Genomic DNA, 19402 nt, shown 5'->3' on the forward strand with positions numbered 1-19402 from the left:
CATCTTTTAAATACCTCCAGGGATGGTGACTCCATCTCTTCCTGGGCAGCCTGTTCCAATGCTATTGACATTTCCCAGACAGCTGAATTCTGCATTGTACCTGGGAACACCGGGTAAGGCAGAGACAGCAGCCACTACAAGTTTCAATGTACACCCAACACTACATGTGGCAACAGGACAGGAACTTCACCTGAGCAAAGACGGCCACAATGATGACAGTACAGAATGTAATATACAGTATCAGCACCTGCAGATTGCTACAGCTGTATAAAAAAGGCCACAAGTCCATACAGTGAATATGGTGTATGTTTATTCTATTTACAGTACATTTGTTATAAATATAATACATTTCTTGAAAATCTTGAGTAGACTTTTTTAAAACAGATCAAATGTTATAGTTACATAATAAAGTAAGTGACAAATTCAATGACAAACTCATGGTTGTGAAATAGTGCATTCGTGTTGGAGATGAATGAGAAAATACTCAAACTGGTTGAAAAATTATTTTTTTAAACACCTTAGGTGGGACTTGTATGTAAACCTTGAAAGGTCACCAGTTTCCATGAACGTGAAAACTCAAAACGAAATTTTAAACTAAAGAACTGAAAAGCAGAAATGACTTGAATGACCTTATTAAACTTCACAGTAAGGTTGGGATTTATCATGACTAATGGCTTCAGACAGGAAAAAGCCAGTGAAGGTTTCTTCCTGAACCCTATCCTAATACAGCCACAAATATTAACACACACCATGCTGGAAGTTGTAACAGCAGTCAAGCTGCATTTTTGACAGGGCATAGGACATACAATATGTTCAGATCTGGAGTTAGAGACTATTTTGTGTTATGAATATCTTAATTACCAGAAGAAGAAATACATTATAAAAGGATAATGTATTTTCAGTCCAACGTGCGTTGCATTGAGAAATAAACTGACAAATCGTCCTGAATATTTTGCTATTTTCTTCCTACACAATCTTTAGTAACAAGTTAGATGTTTGAGGTGCTATTTCCAAAACTGCAGCAAAATGTCCAACCTGCAATATAAGAATCCCATTTATTTTGGTCTTTTAGTGTGATTTTTTTTCAGGAAGTGGTCAGATATTATTGATAATAATCAGGCAGGCATGGAGTTCTGCTGACTCGTTTCAAACAAAGTAACTTGGTCCGCTAGCTTGGCAATACTCTGGGGGTTCCAAGATTATAGACACCTGTATGAACAAAGCAAGCTTTCAGCTGCTAAGCTATAGACCTCCTGGCTTTTAAGTTGAAGCTTGTACTGCGTTTGCCCCAAGCCATGTAAAAGATCCATGGATTTCTAGTGCTTCCGGGCTGAAAAAGAAGGTAACAGCATTATTTCTCTGCATTTGAAGCATGTGTTACCAGTTTATATGATTCCCTCCAACCTCAAGTCTTCCCAAGATTTCAGAATGCATTGTGTGTCTGTCACCAGCCCCTTACAAAGATATGCTTGTTTATGCTTTTTGAAAACTTCTTTTCAAAAGTCAGGAATTGGGAAACTTAAGTTACTATTCTGGCAGTCTTTGGATGTGAGAGTGCCCACTGCCATTGTCTTTGATGTCTTGAAAGTTGCTAAGTCTTTTCTGACTGCTTGCCTACAATAACTTCCCTTAAGTCACTGCCTTCTCCAACTGCATCATGCTTTGTTTCACACACACTCGCCCACTCCTTATCTTTAAGGGATCAAGGTTTTTCTAGCAAAGACAAAGCTAGACTTTGAAAGGATAACACCTGAATTACACGAGTTAAATTGCGTTGTTTTATCAGAAGTGGAAGAAGTAAACAATGGTGTAGCATGGTACTGAATTCTCTCTCCCACAGAAATCCTTAGTAAAACTTTAGAAGCAATTCACAAAACATTCCTCAGCGCTAATATTTTTGCACGTAATACTACAGTTCTAAGCAAAAAGCCAGTCATAAGAATCAGCTGATAAACCTAGGGGAAGTCCTTAAAAAATACCTAAGGTTCAATGACATTTTATACTAAGCCAAATTGCAGGAGGAAGTACTTGTTTAAACTTCAAAGTTGTTTCCTACAATTGCTTCATATTTTGAAAGTGAAAATCCAACAACATATGTTTAACAAGAAAGGTTGCTGAAGACTTGCGTTTCACTAGTTCAAAAGGATTTCCACTTCCTAGAAAAGATGTGCAGAGTCTAACTACTCAAGAGTCACAATTCAAGGTCCCTGTCTTAGCAACAGTCAGAAGCAAAGTAAATGAGCACTGAATGAAGACTCCATTCTGACTGTATGATCCCTTTATCACCTTCCATTCTTTCAAAGAAGCCACTGTTGAAAAAAAAATCGTATTCTAGATATTCAATACAGTTAAAACATTACAAGAGTCCCCAAAACTAGAAAGCATTCTCAGAAAAATATTGTTTTATATTAACATTCACACATCACCTTGTTGTTTTATGCCGCAAATCAATCATCACATCTACAACAGCCTGGGAACAATTGGAAAGTAGGAGGAGTGACAGGTACCAGACAGAGGCTGTGAAGAGAAATGGTTCCATAGTAAAGGAAAAAAAAAGTCTTCTCTGGATAGTCTTAATTATACTCTTAAATAGTTAATTTTATATTACTAGAAATTTATTTTAACATGTAGTTGTCTATTATGCGACAGTCAGACTGTGCATAGCAGTATAATCACCTACATTGACTAGAGTTACTTACAATAACAAACTATCAATTAAAGCAAAACAGCAATTGGCTCAATTGAGCCAAATTAAATTACCACCTTCCTTCGTCCAGCTGAGAAAGCCCAGCAAAAGCATAAATAATACCTGAGTTTACAGCAAATCTACTGTTATGACAAGAGACATTTCAGAATGGGATAACATGGTCCAGTATGCTAGTCTCTGACCGCTGTTTAGCACGTTTTGTCTAGATACTTTCTGCACTGCCTCCAGTAGAGGTATTGCAGGCATCTGGCCCCAAGTTTTAACCAGAACAGTGCCCAAACAGAACAGACAGCACATACATATTTGGTGTTAATTTAAACCTTAATCTAATAAAAACTAATCCAGTTAGTTGATAAACTCCTTGTTCACAATTAGTATGATTGGTTTTTATAAATAATGCTGCAGCAAGAAAGACCAAGATATTCACAGGCAGGTACACAAACTACTGCAATTGAAACAGCTCTATGTATGCAGTAAGTGATTTGTGTCACTGGAATTCCTTGACCGTTTCTTAACAGTTTAAATATCCTAAACTTGACTAACAAGAAAAGAACAATTAGCAACTATAAACAATAAGATACGAACTTGAAAATACATGCTTTGTAACTGTCATTAAAATATGCCATCTTATAATAGGTTTAAAGGTTAGATTTATAAAGAAAGAAATCCCTTTCTTTTGGCAACTTACTTATATTAACTGAAGTTTTAGAAAAAAGTATAACAGTAGAGTCTCATATAACACAATTCCAATCCTAAGTAAGTATCTTTATGTTTCAAGTACAATTCGTTTCATATTCTGAAAAAGAATTCAGAAGGCTTTGTTCACACCATTTTAATTTTGAAAGACTCATGGATTTTTACAGGCTCCAACTAATTCACTCTAGCAGTGAGCTTTTGACAGAGGTTAATTCTGATATTCTTCCAGGAACCAAGCCCCAGTGATCTATACTGCTACCACCTTCCTTCTGACATAAATCAGAACCATGTGCAGCTAATCTTGGCAAGTCCCCGCCTGGATGCGTTCCTGTGTGATATGATCTAGGTAATCCTGCTCCGGCAGGGGGACTGGACTAGATGATCTTTCGAGAGTCCCTTCCAATCCCTAACATTCTGTGATTCTGTGAAGGCAGATGCTGTAGACATACCAGTTCTTTTGACTTAGAAGTATGTATTTCCATCTAGCTTTTCAAAGTAGCCACACTGTTTAGTCTGATACCAAAAACAGAGACAAAGGCAGAGTATTTATTTTTCTTTCAGTAAGTTTGATAACATTACTAGTTAACTTTAGAACTGTGAACTGTGGTATTATAGCCTGTTTCTCTACATGAAACTCATTTTTACCTGTAAAATTCTGAAGCAGTGACTTTAAGAACTGAGCAATATTTCACCCTTGCATACCAGACTTTTATCTTTTTTTTATAACCCACATAGCATCTCTCAACAGGATTTATGTCAATTAACAATATTTGGAAAGTTTTCTTAAGAAAAACATTGCACTAACCTTTTTTGATAAAAGAATGATCGAAAGACTCTGGATAATGAAGACTTGTCTTGATAAGATTAGAAAGCTGCTCGGGCGTTGGTCTCGCAGGTACTGGTGTTTTCTGGTCGAAAAAACTTTAAAAGAACCATTTCTGGTAATTCCTGAAACACAAATTCAGAATGACATTTAAAATACTGACATAAGGTACTGTGCAGCACAGCACAAGAAATCCATTCACAGCAGCTACAGTTTTCCATTATGAAACTATACTCCAGGGAAGTAAGTCTACAGCATCATGAAACTTTACAGGCTTTTTCAAATGTGTTTTGTATTTAAGTGTGCTAGATAAGGAAACTGATATGATTTATCTGTTACCTTCTTTGAGAGATCTCAAAGCTGCTTGTGAAAACACTATCTGTGCAAGTTCCACAAAAGCATGGTTATTGCTGCAGTGGTTTGTTAGTGTTTGTTTTGTTTTGCTTCTAAGAAAAAGGGACAGCATTTACACAGTTCCCTATTCAGCAGCTGTACTTCAAAAAAAAAAAAAAAATCCATCACCTGCCCTGGAAAGTTCACAACAGGCAAGCCAATACCCAAGTTTCCCAAAACAGATCCAAAAGTAAAGCAAACAGAAGTTTATGGAATGTGCTAACAATGACAGAACGATTTAATAATGCAGAGTATCTTAAAAATTGTATATCAAGCTTTTGCAGATATGAAAGTTTCCTTTTTTCCCAGCTCAAAGCCCAAGTCAAGCACTGATACACTACTTTGGATTCATCCTAACCCTGTGGGCAGAATCAATCTCTGAAGCAGAAGAAATTAGATGATACAGAAAGATGCAACACCAAATGAAGCAATCAGGGCTGCATTTGGTCCAGCATGACAGCACTACTGTAACTCCGTCCAACATAATCTAATCTGTTTTGCAAGCATGATTTATTCAGGAAGCAGCTGTCTTTATTCTGCAAAAAGTCCACCTTTAGAAGAAAAAAGAATTTGCGGCAGTAAGTGTCATTGACTACCAAAAGCGTGCGAAAGGATTTCAAAAAGCCACCAAGAAGTCAGTGCAGTGTAACAAAGTAATACTTTTCATTTAAGGGTGATGGATTGTACTTTCTAAGTTAAAAAGAAATACTATAGGCAACAAAACCTGACTGAAAATAACAGATGCACTGGGCACTCTGCAATATGTATGGACATCTCAGTCACTGTTTGCCTGTGCTGGTAATACCAGGAAGACATCAGATGTTTTATCAGGCTTGCAATTCTTTCCTCTCAGAAGGAAGAACTAGTTTTCTTAAAAAGTAATTTGAGAAGAAAAAAGATATTTCACAGTAACAATGAAATATATTTTAAGCCTTGAATTAATTTGGAATTTCCACCCTACCCTATGGGTATCTAATGATGAAAACTGACAGCATGAAACACACCAGAGATGAGATTATAGGTTTTCCTTTAAACTATCTTTCCCCTCAAATTACAGTCCAGCCAATTATTCAATTCCCTCTTCAACCACATATCAATATCCTACACACTGTAGTTTGCCCTAGAGTCAATTACCTGTTCCAAGTCCTCCCAATCAGAATTCCCGAGTATTTTTTTAAAACCCTACAAAAGACAAATACGAAGGTTTATCTCTACAAATAGACAAGAACATCATGAAATGCAGCAGGAACATTTACTGGTGAAAGTGCAGAGTGCCGTTGATATTTCAAACCTTTAGTTCTAATATTACACCGCCATTGAAGGACTGGAGAGCAGTAAGATTAACCATTTACCATCACAGAGCTAAACCTGAATTCCAGTCAGCCTCTGGGTGTCAGATTCAGAAAAGATGTCTGTCTTCAAGTTCAGCTCCTCAAAGTCTATGTTTTTTTTTAATTGTGTACCTAGAACAAAGGCTAAGACATGACATTTAGTAGGTGATTCTCTTACCTAATGGTTCAGGAGAGAGTTAAGCACTTCAGAATGGTAACCAAGATGTGCATACAGATCAGGGAGCTACCTAGAGACAGCTATTAAGAAATGCTAAGTTTAAGGATGCATTAAACTTCTGCCCTATGCTGGAGCTTGGGAAATTGAATCAAGGCTACAAAAAAGATGCCCATAACCTACTTGGGCACCTGTACTCTCCCTTCAAGAATATGCACCAAGCAGATAACATCCTCAAGACTTTTGGTAATTTACACTTAGAAACAAAGTAAAACAAAACCGAGAACTAAACAGGTGTTATTTTGTTGCTGAACTCCTAGAATACCAGCCCAAACGAAGTATTGCCTTTCTAAAGGCAAAAATGAAAGTCTCACACCTAAAGTCTACTTGTTGACCTATTATGGTTCCTTGCAAAGCCTCCAGAAGTGCCACGGGCTCCAGTAGACAGCAAGCACCATATATTGCACACAGGAAGGCCACAGCTATGGTTAAGATGCTCCCTTTAAAAAATGGTTAAGGTTAATTTGAAGTTCTCATCCATCCATACGGATAGAGGTACAGATAAGCTTGACTGGAAGTTCCTTCATCATAAGAAGAGTTTGGAAGAACTGTATTGGGGGTGGGGGGAAGTGTTTTTTGTTATGGTTTTAAATTTTATAGCTGCATTTTTAAGCTTTTTGTGTTTTGACTAGAAACACAACAGGCAGTAGCACCAGAACCACACTGCTCCCACAGTTACTTTCCAAGAGCTATAGGTGCTAGGAAAGTTGTTTCTATTTTTAGAATAAAGCTTTTTGCTGCCTGAAGCCATCTACAAAGGCAAGCTTTGAACAAATATACATAAAACTAGACACAAGCTTTCTGTTCCTAGCAGAATAATCTCCACATCTTCACTTATTCAGTAGTTAACAAAAAACCACCTTTAGAGTCTGATGTTTTGCTACTTTGAAACAAAGTTGTATACTATCCCTGCTTACACTTCTGAAATTGCATATTAGTCATTCACACTGGTTTAGGTATCTCCTGCAACTGTACTAAGCTAAAAGGTGAAAAAGTCAAAATTTACACTGTTCAAAACATCTTTTGCATTATCTGATAGATGCCATACAGGTCTGCCCATAATACATTCTTTAGTCTCTTAGAATGCACTTTCAAATATAAAAGTTCTTCCTTTCCATCAGATGGATGGAAGTGCTGGTACCTTCACATGCAGTCATTTTAAAGGATTTTTCTGTGTGATGTTAGACAACTTCAAGTTTTCAATTTCAAGAACAATCTTCTCAATGACTGAGTCAAGGTGCTCTTAAACATAACAGAAAAAAATAAACACCACAATTTGATTTCCAAGTTGTATGAAAATTCAGCACATTTGCCCCGTAAGTCACAAGTTACACATAGCCAAAAGATCATTAACATGCTCAGTCAAGTATGAAGGACCAATGTGCACAGCATAGAAGAAAACATAAACTAGAAAATCTTGAACAACGCTTAGCATAAGTAAAAGCAGAATACATGAAAGCAACAGAATAAGAGTGAGACAAAGAGATCCTAAGTGATGTCTTTCTCCCTTTCCCATTTTAGATCAGAGAAATCCTATTTTTAAACCTCAGTTTTAAGTTGGTTTCCTTCACCATGCAACTCGTGCATATTCACTCTATCTCTGAACTATAGAAATGACAACTCCAGGAACAGTATTTTACTAAGACACCAGTAATAATGCATTTGAACACACAAATATTATAATCAGCTCTGCAGTCCATCAATGGGTAAAGCAGCAGACAATTTTTCAGCTATTTGGAATATTTCATTCACGACAACAACACAAGCCAGTCCTGCCAAATTGGTACAGTAACTGGTACATTAATTCATACAGAGTGAAAAATGTACACTTCAGTTCTTGGTGTTTACCCTTAAGAATTTTGCTTTCCCCACACCAAGCTGGTTTAAAGAAAGCCTTAAATCCATTCCAACAATCTGTGTTTGATTCAAGTATCCCTCCCCACATACTCTGTAAAAAAATTTCTGAAGTAGCACAAAATGTCACTTCTAGCAATTCACTGTTAGTAAAAAAAGTTATTTAAACCCTACCCTCTCTGATCTTTCAAAAATTCCTACTTCCAACCAAACTACTGCTGCCTCACTAAGTTGCATCTACATTAAAAAGCAACATTGCCAAAAATTGCTATCTCTGAAGCGCTATGCTGCCAGAAAGCCTGCATCCATGCTACAGGCATTTTACGGATTTCTGCTCTGGGCTAGCACTGGTCTAATCCACAGGACTAAATGAGCAGCACAGAAGCACATTATGTGCAGTCCTAGAGCACATCTGGATTAATTCTGCCTGGAAGGTATCCACTTTGTGTGTTACAATACCACTTCATGATGAAAACAGAGGGCTGTACATTGGGACAGTAACTTAAAAATATAAAAAGTATGCCTGATCTAAAACACACTTTACCTCATCTAGACTTCAGTCAAAACTAAGTTTACACTCGCATGCCAATGTGTTTCAGAAGTATGGACACACTATCCCCAACATGCCAGCATGCCCAAGTGACAAGCCTCTACTAGACTGCTTCTCACCTTCCATCAGTGTGAAGTCTTTGCCAACCAGAAGTGTGGCAAATGTCCCAGTCCCACACCACTACCTCCATCCCACCATATTAAACTGTGCTCTTCCTTCAGATTGAATTCACCAGATTAGAAAAACATGGGAGACAGCAATAAGAAATAATATTGATCAACAGCCCTAACCATGAATGGATGTTTAAAGTATTTCAAGTTTTTGTCCTTTTACTAAGTTAAGGTAAAGATGTCAAGAACAAGAGACAGAATAGCTGTATTTCTGATGCAGCCATTAAGTTGACCTTCAGTTAAAAAAACCTGATTCCTGAAAGCAAGTTTCAGAACAGAAACAGAACCCATAGCAGCATCACTGTAAAAAAAGAACGGCCATTAGTTACAAATACCCAGCTAATTTTTATTAGTGAGGCTTTCACTATTTGGACTCAAACAGCTACTGCTAACACATCTGTTCAGATCTATTCACTTCATTAACACCTTATGGGATTTATTCTTCACATATAGTTGCTAGTGACTATAACGTATCACTTTGTGGCACCTTTTGTGTTTCCGATTCCAGGAAATAAACCATATATAGCATTTTCCCCCTAACTTTAGCAAAAGGCCATTTTTTCAAAAAAATGCAAGTGAGACAAAGGATAGGAAGATAAATGTTTTCCATATTATTCAGAGAGCTTTCTATATGACACAAAGAAACGCTTTAGCAGAATCAATATTCTTTAAGTGTTCCTCTACCATACTATGTGTTATGATTCCAAACTTCTAGAACACAAAGATGTAAGTAGTTTATCACATCACCTAGTAAGTCTACTGTGTCCAGTAACTTCTGCTCAAAAGCACTGCTACATAGTTAAATAGAAAACCCTACAGTGTAAACAAAAAATTGTATTCAACAACAGAAAAACAGTAAGCTTCAAAGTCATAGTCATCATTGTCTTGGTTAGAAAGAAAAAAGTTTAGCATTCCTAATTTTATTTTGAACAGACATGGGAAGAAAAGGAAGCATATGCCTTTGAACATCCAAGTAAAATTTGTATAGAATTTTACTGTTATTTTCTGTCTTTTTATGTGGGTACCTGCTGAAATTTTAGCCAGAAAGATTTTAAGCCTCCCCCAAACCCCACTATCTTGTGTTTTATAGAAACCAGAGGTTTTATCTTGATTTTATCAAATAGTATGGCAAGTTATGCTACTGTGATACAGGAATAGTCACATCCTGCTATCTGCTCCACATCCCTGTTGTATGCATTACATGTTCCACAACGAACCAAGCAGAAGTAACCACCTGTCCTTGCATCTCAGTCAGCAGCCTAACAGCTTAGCTTAGACATGTGATAGATGCCTTCATATCAGTGCACCCAACTACCAATCTACCAGCAACTGCTAGAAGAACTTGAGAAACGTAACAGTGCCAGCGAATACAGATCTACTGCTCTTCTATTACAGTGCTTTACTGCAGCTTGGTTTCCCTGAACAGTTCTAGAAGGTTCTATAAATCCAAACTAAATCCTTAAAAGCTGGCAAACAATTAGTCTAAGATATAGCATAACTGACAAAGCAGCAGAAGCCAACCAGTACACAGAATTTAACCAAAATACAAAGCAAGCTATCATGATTTGTCCAACATAGTTTTTTGATTAATTACCTAAGATTTGTGTCATTTCTCAGAGGGCTAAAAAAAAAAAAAAAGGGGGTGCAGAAAGAAATCTTGTTCAGGTTTTCTCCATGTCTATTGTGAAACTGTTCTTGGTTAGGGATGGCTGTATTGCCACACATACACAAAAATGCCTTTGCTGGTTGCAACAGCATGAAGGAGAAGCAGTTCAAGTCAAGAAAAAAGTCGCTGAAGAAAACAAATAGAACACAGCAAGAAATTTAGGGAGCAGACTCTTGCATCCTAGGTGACACCCTGCTCAGAATCTGCAATTAAATCTATTTTTTCAGATCTGAGCAGCCTTTTATCATTTAAGAACTAGTAACCAACACGCACCAGTAAAAAGCACGCGTCTCCATCTCCCTCTGCTGTCTATACCACAGAAAACAACTATTATACTATCAGCACAAGACATTCAGGGACAGTCTGGAGTTTCCAGCTCTGTTTATGACCTAGTAAATAAGCCTCAAAAGTATATACTGAAAATGTTAAGTTGTAAGTAATGTTTGGGTTTGGGATTTTCTTCCCCTCAGCTTTTCACTGCTTGTGAAACTTTAATGCAAGAGCAAGATAATTCAAAGACAATATCCAATCCTTATTAAATTAAGTATATTATTTTTTCTACCTAGCCTCATTTAATCCTATTTTGGGGATTCTTTTAGTTCTTAAATGTGGAGTGAACAAAGTAAACTGCTGCAAAGTCTCAAATAACTTAAGTTATACCTCACCTCCCATCTCAGAGGGGTTTATCTACTCTCCTCACAATATAAAGTACCAATTCAAAAAAAGTAGTACATGAGCATATGAAATTTCTCAATCCTCAGCAGTCCTGAGATTACAGGCTCTTAAAACCCAAATTAAATCTTGGCTTTGGTTACCACAAGGACATAGAATTTACACATTTATTAAAAACAACCACCATTACTCTTACATCAGATTTCAACTTCATCACAACACAGATGCATTTTTGCTTCCAACCAAGGTACAGAATGCTTCAAAGGAAGTATGTTCCTTATGCTAAAGAAAGTGAATACAATAATCAATGTAGCATCTATTTGAATGTAGTTGTAATAACGGATGAGAAACAATTTATCGACAGAGAATGCTATTACAGTAGCATGTATTCTTCAAAACAAATTGAGGGTACACCTGGATCCTCCTTGTTGCTACTGGCAGGATTAATTTCTTTTAGTTTGAAACTGAATTTGGAGACAACTAGAGTTCCAGTGCAGTCAACAAGAAATATAAATTTCTATCCCTAAGCATGTTCAGTCATTTGTTTATTTTAGGATGCAGATGTGATTCATTCCTACTTCTCTTCCCACCCATTTGCTAGAACCAGACCTCAATGAGATCAGAAGTCCACAGTGTTTTCTCTCCTAACTTTAGATGTCTACAGTGCGATCTACTGTTCTACATACCCCTTAAGACAGGAAAGATAATACCAGAGGGGGCAGTTGTCATTAGACTAATACAGCCTACTATTGCTCAGCATAGCTTGAGTCCACATGTGCAAAGGCTTCTTTTTTTTTTTTGGGGGGGGGGGGGGCGGGGGTGTTAAGTGAAAAAATCATCTTCAAACATTAGAACTTAAATTTTCCTACTTTTCAGTACCAATGAACACCAGCCAGTTTAGCTCAAACTACATGCTCCTTTCAATCTATTCCCATCTATTTCACAGTGCAAAGTCTAAACAGAACAATCATCTTAATGACATAAAAATACTTAAGGCTTATGAACAAAAGCCAAGTGCACAGTTTCAGCATAATTCACTACATATGTTATAGCACATGTATAGAAACACTCATTTGTCCTATATTGGTTTTTTGACAAAATTACTGATGTACAGTACTACCTGCTGCAACTTTGAGTCAGAGCTCACTAAAAGCTATACATGATGTTTGCAATATTGGTAAAAACATAATGAGAATGGCACCAAAACAAGAAGGAACATTAATGTACTGCTCAGCAGACGACTAAACAAGTTCAAGACTCGTTTCTTTTTTATTTTGCACATTAGTCTTCACACACGTAAACTGCATCTAGCATAAGTGTTTTTACAGAAACTTATATATAGCTTCCATAGCTGTTACTGATTCATGTACTGGGAGACATCCACCAGCTTCTTACAGATGCTGTTTTCTTTGAACAATCAAGCAGGCTATAAAACTTCAAAGTGAAGTAATATGCTATTAATTGATCAATTCCAGTGGAGCTTTCAGTGTCTTTAACTGCTCCAGTGTTTCTGCTGTTCTAACATTTTACACGAAAGGTCTTCACTTAAATTCTGCTACTATGCACAACTTTTAAAAAATTGATTTTGTAACACTCAAAAATTCCACCATTTTACTATTAACTTTGTTATGAAATAATCATTAACTTTGACTTAATGCCATTAATAAGCTCCTAGTTCTACCCTGAAATACCACAGAACAGTTTACTCCACAACTGCATAGCAGTAATACTTACTTGTATACTGCTTTTCTCATCTTTAAACTGAGCCTAGCTATTTCAATATAGATGACTAATCAAAAGTTGAAGTCAGTCAGTCTGAATTATTTAGCAATAACACATATCTGATGTTAGATTCTACAAAAGCACACAAATTGATTTTACTTATTTACAGGAAATTAAGTCTATTTTAGGAAAGAAGCAATTGTAAAGGAAAACTTCACACTAGATTACCTGCTTCTGAGGAAACGAAAAAGCCTCCTTCCCAACTATATTAAGGGCAACATGATGCTGGCCCTCCAAAATAAGCTGCTTGTTGTCTTCCACAACATATGCCTACAGAATATAATACAAAACATTAGCAGACCAGAAACTATCATAAGCTCCATAAAACAGAACTACTGACTTCCCCCCTTACTTAAGTAAAAGATGCTGTCCTGTTCAAAACCTAAAGGCTAGCATGACATATACTTATTTTATGTGTATGCTTGTAATTTTGCAAGCACAGACAACTGCTGAAGTTTAGACTGCCAATTTCCACTACTTAATATTTACGTCTAGTAAATGAGACCCTCTTCTTCAAAGCAGACTGGGTCACTCTTGCAGTTCTATGATAAAAGCAAGCATTAACAAAACTCTTGGTTTAAGACTTCAGAATTTTCTCTTTTAAGAAGAGAACTTGTAAGAACTGGGTGCTTACAGAGTAATGTAAAACCACTTAAACATACTTATTACAGTAACAGCTACTAAGACTGTCTTTGCTTCTTGACATCATTGTAGTTCATTTGCCTGTTTTCAGAAAAAAATTTCATCCATAAATTTTGTATGAGTACGCTTGAAATTTCAGGATGCCATATTAAATTATTTTCTAACAGTCATATTTCATGGCCAAATTACCACAAAGGCCACAACCATACATACCTTCCACAGTACAACAATGTTCAAATCGACTTCACTGCATCTTTGTATCAATCTGACTGTCTCATCGAACAATTGTTTCGGAGCCCTTTGAGATGCATAAGTATGAGATTGCACATGTGTTCTTTTAAATTCAGAAGATAAGCTTTGGAAAAAAAAGTCTGCACAAGGACTGGCTGAACTTATTATCTGCAAGGAAAAAAAGGAAGAGTGCTCTCAGAACAGGATGCAAGCTGATACAAGTTACTCATCATTGTAGTATTTCAGTTCCATTATCTTGCTTTGCTTCCCTTTGCAAATCTACAAGGATGCCACACGTCTTGGTTTCCATGCTTGCCCTGTTAGAGATCAGCCCTACCTCATGAGCTGTCTAAGGAAGCACAGGGAAACAGAGCTATGGATTATTGGCCTAAAACTACAAATACCAAACATGGAAATAAGGGCTTTGATTATTACAGCCAGACAGCCTACTGTGACATATCAAGTGTGGTGGAGAGAGCTGAAGTCTCCGACTAACTCCCATGCAAGTCATTATTGCTTATTAATGTTTTCCTCAAGTTAGCTAGAATTATTTATCAAAGTTAGGAACATACATGTTGCTAGCAATAGCAAGGATCATAGATTGCACAGCTTATTCCCCATGTATAAGTGGCACAGAAGCACTGTGCTGTTTGTCCAATTTGTCATCATTTGTGCTGAGCTTTTCCAAGACTAAAAGCTTGATACGGAAGCAGTGGCTTTAAGACCAACAGCAATGATACTTGGAGACAGCAGGATAAGTTAAGAAACTTTAGCTTCCTAACCCTTCCCTTTGAAAAATATTAGCCTTTCCAGAATATGCTGTTGCAGAGCTGTTAATTGTTGCATTAGGAGAATACTTACACGCAGGGACACAATCTGCTTTTGGAGTAACTGTCTAGAAGGGAGGGCCCTCTCCCCATGCTCCCTATTAGAGAACATTTTCTTACAAGAAAGCTGAAGTTCATGCAGCTCATCCAACTTTAAAAATGCAAAGAAGGATCATCTTCCTCAGATTTTTAGACCTAACTTCATTTTATAGGCATATAAAATGAAATGGAAGTGAGTAGGCTTTCTTTGGCTTTTAAAAGCTGGATACATATATGGAAAATGCACACTCAGTATAAAATAAGCAATCTGACATCCAGCTAACTAAATCCACTATGCTTATGTAGATTTCTGATCTGATGCAAGTGGCCTACTGTCCTCAGGTTTTGGAAAAGCATTCACTGTACCAAGATCATTGCTAAAAGGATTCTTCAAGACAATACCTGTATGTTTAAAAAGATTAAGAGACAGTAGTCTATAATCTTAAACTTTAAGAAAAATCAAAGAAACAGACTCTTGAACTGACTGCAACCTACATTAGTAGTTTTGAAATTCTGGTACCTACATCCATTAGAGGTTTGCAGATTATTTTTAGAATAAGGTGTAATTAAAACTTAACTTCTCTTAATAAAAATACAATTAAGAAAAAAAACATAGAAAAGAATCTGACATCCACAGATCTCTACTAGAAAACTAGAGGACTGGGAAATATTCAAAAGAACTGCTCTAAAGAGAGTTGGAAAGGAAGGAAAAACATTAGCAAAAAAGCTAGCATTGCAATGCACTCCCAGAGTAGTTCAGCTGCAGAGTTGAAAATTTAAAAATCCAGATTATCCATTAGCCTGTGCTACCTTACCTTCTCTCTGCAAATAGCTGACCTAGAAGACCAATAGTTTTTGAAATGCAAAACTCAACTCCCTAACTATGAAAGCACTCTTTCCATTTTAAGTTTTAAAAAAAGGCTTTCACTGGAATACTTGCACATGAGGGATACCTTGCACAAGACAAAACATGCAGTTGTACCAGTTCACCTACCTGTTCATTTCCAAAGACAATGTCTGCAAACATGTAATTTTCTAAAGGATAAAAAGAGAAGGCATTGTTTCAGCATCATGAGAAATCACAACTTCAGCACACAGTATCCAAATAGTATTTTCTTCAAAAAGTTACCACATTCAGAAGAGAACCTACCTCCTGAGCTTTTGCATCTTACTGCTTTAAAGCATAACTTCGCTCTCTCTCTGCTAGCAAGTTTAGTATCTGAAAAAAAAAGTTGCAAGATTTTCTTCCCGTCAACATAATAATCAGAGTCCCACCTCATTAGCCAAAAGTCAGTCTTTAAACCTCACAAATAAAACACACTGATGATACTCAAGAAGAATAACTAATCAAGCAGAGCAACTGCATGATAGTAAAGATGATGAATTTTCTGTGACTGCATGGTAGTAAAGAAGACGCATCTTCTGCTGACCCCTTCCATCTACTTCTAGAGCAGGAAGTGAGCCATAATACAGAAAAGAAGGAAGAACAGAAGTCAAAAGATTCCGTTTATCTGACTGGTTCTACCTCAGTATTAATACAAGAGGAATACACGTCTAGACTAATTTTTAAGTACATAAAATGTCAGCATACAAGTAAAGATAATATTTGTTAGATAGAGACAGCACGGGTTTTTTTTGCCTGGAGTAGTTAGCTTTTTCAAAAATTAGCAGCTTGTATTAGCTAAGGCAGGACACAGCACCAGCAATTCTGGTATATTTCTAATAACTGAATAAAGCACTTAACTGATCAACAATATTTGATAAATTTAACACTGATGCAAACAACTAAAAGTAAAGGAACAATGAAACATATTTCTTGTGAGGCAAGTTATCAACCAATCCAGACATGGATTTCTCCACATCACAGAAGTAATTTACCTGTAAGTTATGACCATTTTTAAAATTAATGAAGTCTGAAAGTTATTTGTCAACATACTTTCCCTGAAACAGTAACAACAGAAGGGCTGTAGTATGTTTGGAAGGGACATAAAGTTTTCAAAAATTAATTATTCTGAAAGCCAAATTCAACTCCTTGTAAGATTTTTTTTAACTGTTCCTGTCAGGCAGAAGCTAGATTTGCCATCTTTTTTGTGATAAAGATACACACCTTTGTCTTCAGAGATGTTAACAGACCTTTGAAGCTTCCAGTGCTTGCTCTTACTTGACACTTGCACTATATGAAATTCTTTAACACCAGTCTCACTCTGAGAAAGAAACAAAAATCATGTCAAATAAGACCAATCATAACTGTGATGTTTTACATTGCATAGTAAGTGTTCATGGCAAGGTGGGACTGATAGAATCTTAATTTAACTCATTATTCACACCAGCTATAATACAGTACTAAGGAGAGACAAGAAGAGATAAGATCCACTGTAACGGAAAACAGTCCCAGTTCACAGTAACTTCCAATTCCAGTAAACAAAGCCACACAAAGAAGAAACAAAGATCCCCCAGAAAAATATCCGCAAGCTAGTATCTTAGATTAAGATGACTATAATAAAACCTAGGCTTTTAACTCCAAAGCAGAACACTGTCCTCCAGGCCACTTAGTTTCTAAGATCACTATAGAAATATTGCTAGGTCAAATCTCAAATTCAAGATTTTTTTTTTTTTTTTTTTTTTAGCATATATGCACAATGAAAAGTAGCTTTTGGTGTTGGTTTCCTTTCTTGGAAGGAGTGAGATGGTAGTGGAAAACTAGGTTTCACACAGTATTATCTGTTAACTTGGTAAGTACTTTATAAAACATTCCTTCCTCCTCAAAGGAGTGGACAGCATTCACTTCAGTAGCTGAAGAAAAAATAGGAGTGTACATGCCTTTAAAACAAAGTGACAAATCGGCTCAGTGATTCCACTACCAGCTAAGTGTCTAGGAATTCTATAAACAGAGGATTCAATTACCTTCCTTTGTGGTTGAAAAAAATAGGAGCAGCTTTACCAAAAAATGGGTAAATTTAAATTAGTGTGGTATGAAAAACTGAAATATTTTCATATGCTTTGTTAAGTCAAGAGATCACAACAGACATGTCTGTATTTGGATTATATTTGCAAAAATGGCTTTTAGAGTTTGGTAAGAAGTGTAAACACAGAAGCTTCCTTCAAGTTGGAGCTTAAATTTTTACTTTACATTTCCACTAATTATACCAATGTTTTCACTGAAAGGTTGTGGGGGGCACAGGTTGTCGCATTCAGAACTATTTTGAGAGTTGTGATCATCAAGAACATTCATGAATTTGGAATAAATCTTCCTAAAACAAAAAGAATCCTAATGACAGTACTGGAATTTGCTTAAGATAGAGATAGTTATAGCAGATTTACAGAGAGTTGAGATATAACTTAATGTTAGTACTCTCTTTCCAACAGTAACTGGAATGATTAAATATGCAAGGTTTCCTTAGTGTTTGCAAAGAAGTTGTAAAAAACCTTTTACTTAAGTCTTGGTTCTACTGGTGACACATCTGCTGAGCTTTAGAACAGTTATTATTATTAAGAACTTACAGTATTGATATTTTCTACATCCACAAACACCAACATATTGTCCCCTCTGCCTTCTTCGTCTTCAAGTGCATTACTTCTGCAGACAGTAGCTCGAATATGCAGAGACCGGCTAGTACAAATAACTGCAGTGTGCCTTAACACTCTATGACTAGGAAGGAAAAAGAAAAAAAAAAAAAAAATAAATATTTTTTTTCAGCCATTCTGAACAACCAGGACTGCTGTCCGGAACCTGTCATCAAGAAGTTTAGCTTTTGTGTTTGCCATCAATACTAAGGCCATTAGACAATGTATTCCTTTCAATCACCAGAGAGACACTTTTCCTTTTAGCTTTCTATCGAAACTATATTGTTTTTAAAAATTACACTGCATGGGTAGGTGCTGTTCAAACATAGTTTCTTAGCCAGTTGAAATACTGGAGAAAAAGGTTCATTGTTACCATGACGAAAAATACATCATTAAGCCATTTAATCATAGAATCATAGAATAGTTTCGGTTGGAAGCGACTTTAAAGATCATCTAGTTCCAACCCCCTGCCACATGGCACTGAAGAGAGCAAGGCACAGGGAACAGTAATATCACCACGTGCTTTGGAAAATAGAGTTTTTGAGTAAATAAACCATAAAAGATCCACTAGTTAAGTCACATCTCCTGCACAAACATTTACTAAAAAGCATTTGGACAGAATACCACTGCATTCAACAAATTCCCCTGAACTGAGAATCTTGAAAGTTTACTTCTAAAACTATCACCTTTTTCTAGAGGCGCTCAGCCTCCAAGCCAGCAATCCTTTTGTAAAAGTTATCTTCCTGTTTTCCTAATGATTAGTAAACTTCTATTCTTGGACACCATCAAAATACTTCAGCTTTTCCCACGTAGAAGCTTTGTGTTATCATAACTTCTACTTGGAAACATTAGAGGCATGTAAAGATTTTATATGCATTACCTACTAAATATGCCGAAACATCACGCGACACTTGTTTTGGGAGGGGAAAATCAGTGGTTCCCTACACTCTACTTCACATAATGTCACAATCTACAGAATAAACTTCACAGTTTTGCAGTTAATCTTCAGACAGACATACAGATGTCTGTATAGCTTTCAAGTGGCACAAATTATATCTTTTTTTAAAATTTAAAAGCTATGCTGAGTCTACAAAGAGTACTGTTAAACGAGACCACATTGTTTAATTTTCCCTGGAAACTTCAATATAGTAGGAAACAAATATATTCCCCAAACAACTGTCTTCTATCTCTGAAACACCTCACTTTCTGAATACTAGGAA

General features: G+C 36.4%; 1 protein-coding gene across 1 annotated transcript in view; it reads right to left on the bottom strand.

Moving 5' to 3' along the window:
• Window positions 1-288: 288 nt before the first annotated feature.
• The window catches only part of TRAPPC8 (trafficking protein particle complex subunit 8), a 58236-nt gene continuing 39122 nt past the window's right edge, over window positions 289-19402 (bottom strand). The window contains 16 exon segments of the mRNA XM_068396785.1: window positions 289-1121; window positions 1124-1180; window positions 1183-1237; window positions 1239-1292; window positions 1294-1330; window positions 2427-2494; window positions 2496-2517; window positions 4205-4306; window positions 4308-4351; window positions 5754-5801; window positions 13048-13149; window positions 13735-13920; window positions 15613-15653; window positions 15769-15837; window positions 16726-16822; window positions 18120-18267. Of these exon segments, the coding sequence (XP_068252886.1) occupies window positions 1096-1121; window positions 1124-1180; window positions 1183-1237; window positions 1239-1292; window positions 1294-1330; window positions 2427-2494; window positions 2496-2517; window positions 4205-4306; window positions 4308-4351; window positions 5754-5801; window positions 13048-13149; window positions 13735-13920; window positions 15613-15653; window positions 15769-15837; window positions 16726-16822; window positions 18120-18267 (1156 nt within the window). The 3' untranslated portion in view covers window positions 289-1095.

This window comes from Nyctibius grandis, chromosome 3 (assembly GCF_013368605.1).
Source record: "Nyctibius grandis isolate bNycGra1 chromosome 3, bNycGra1.pri, whole genome shotgun sequence".
Lineage (NCBI taxonomy): Eukaryota > Metazoa > Chordata > Aves > Nyctibiiformes > Nyctibiidae > Nyctibius > Nyctibius grandis.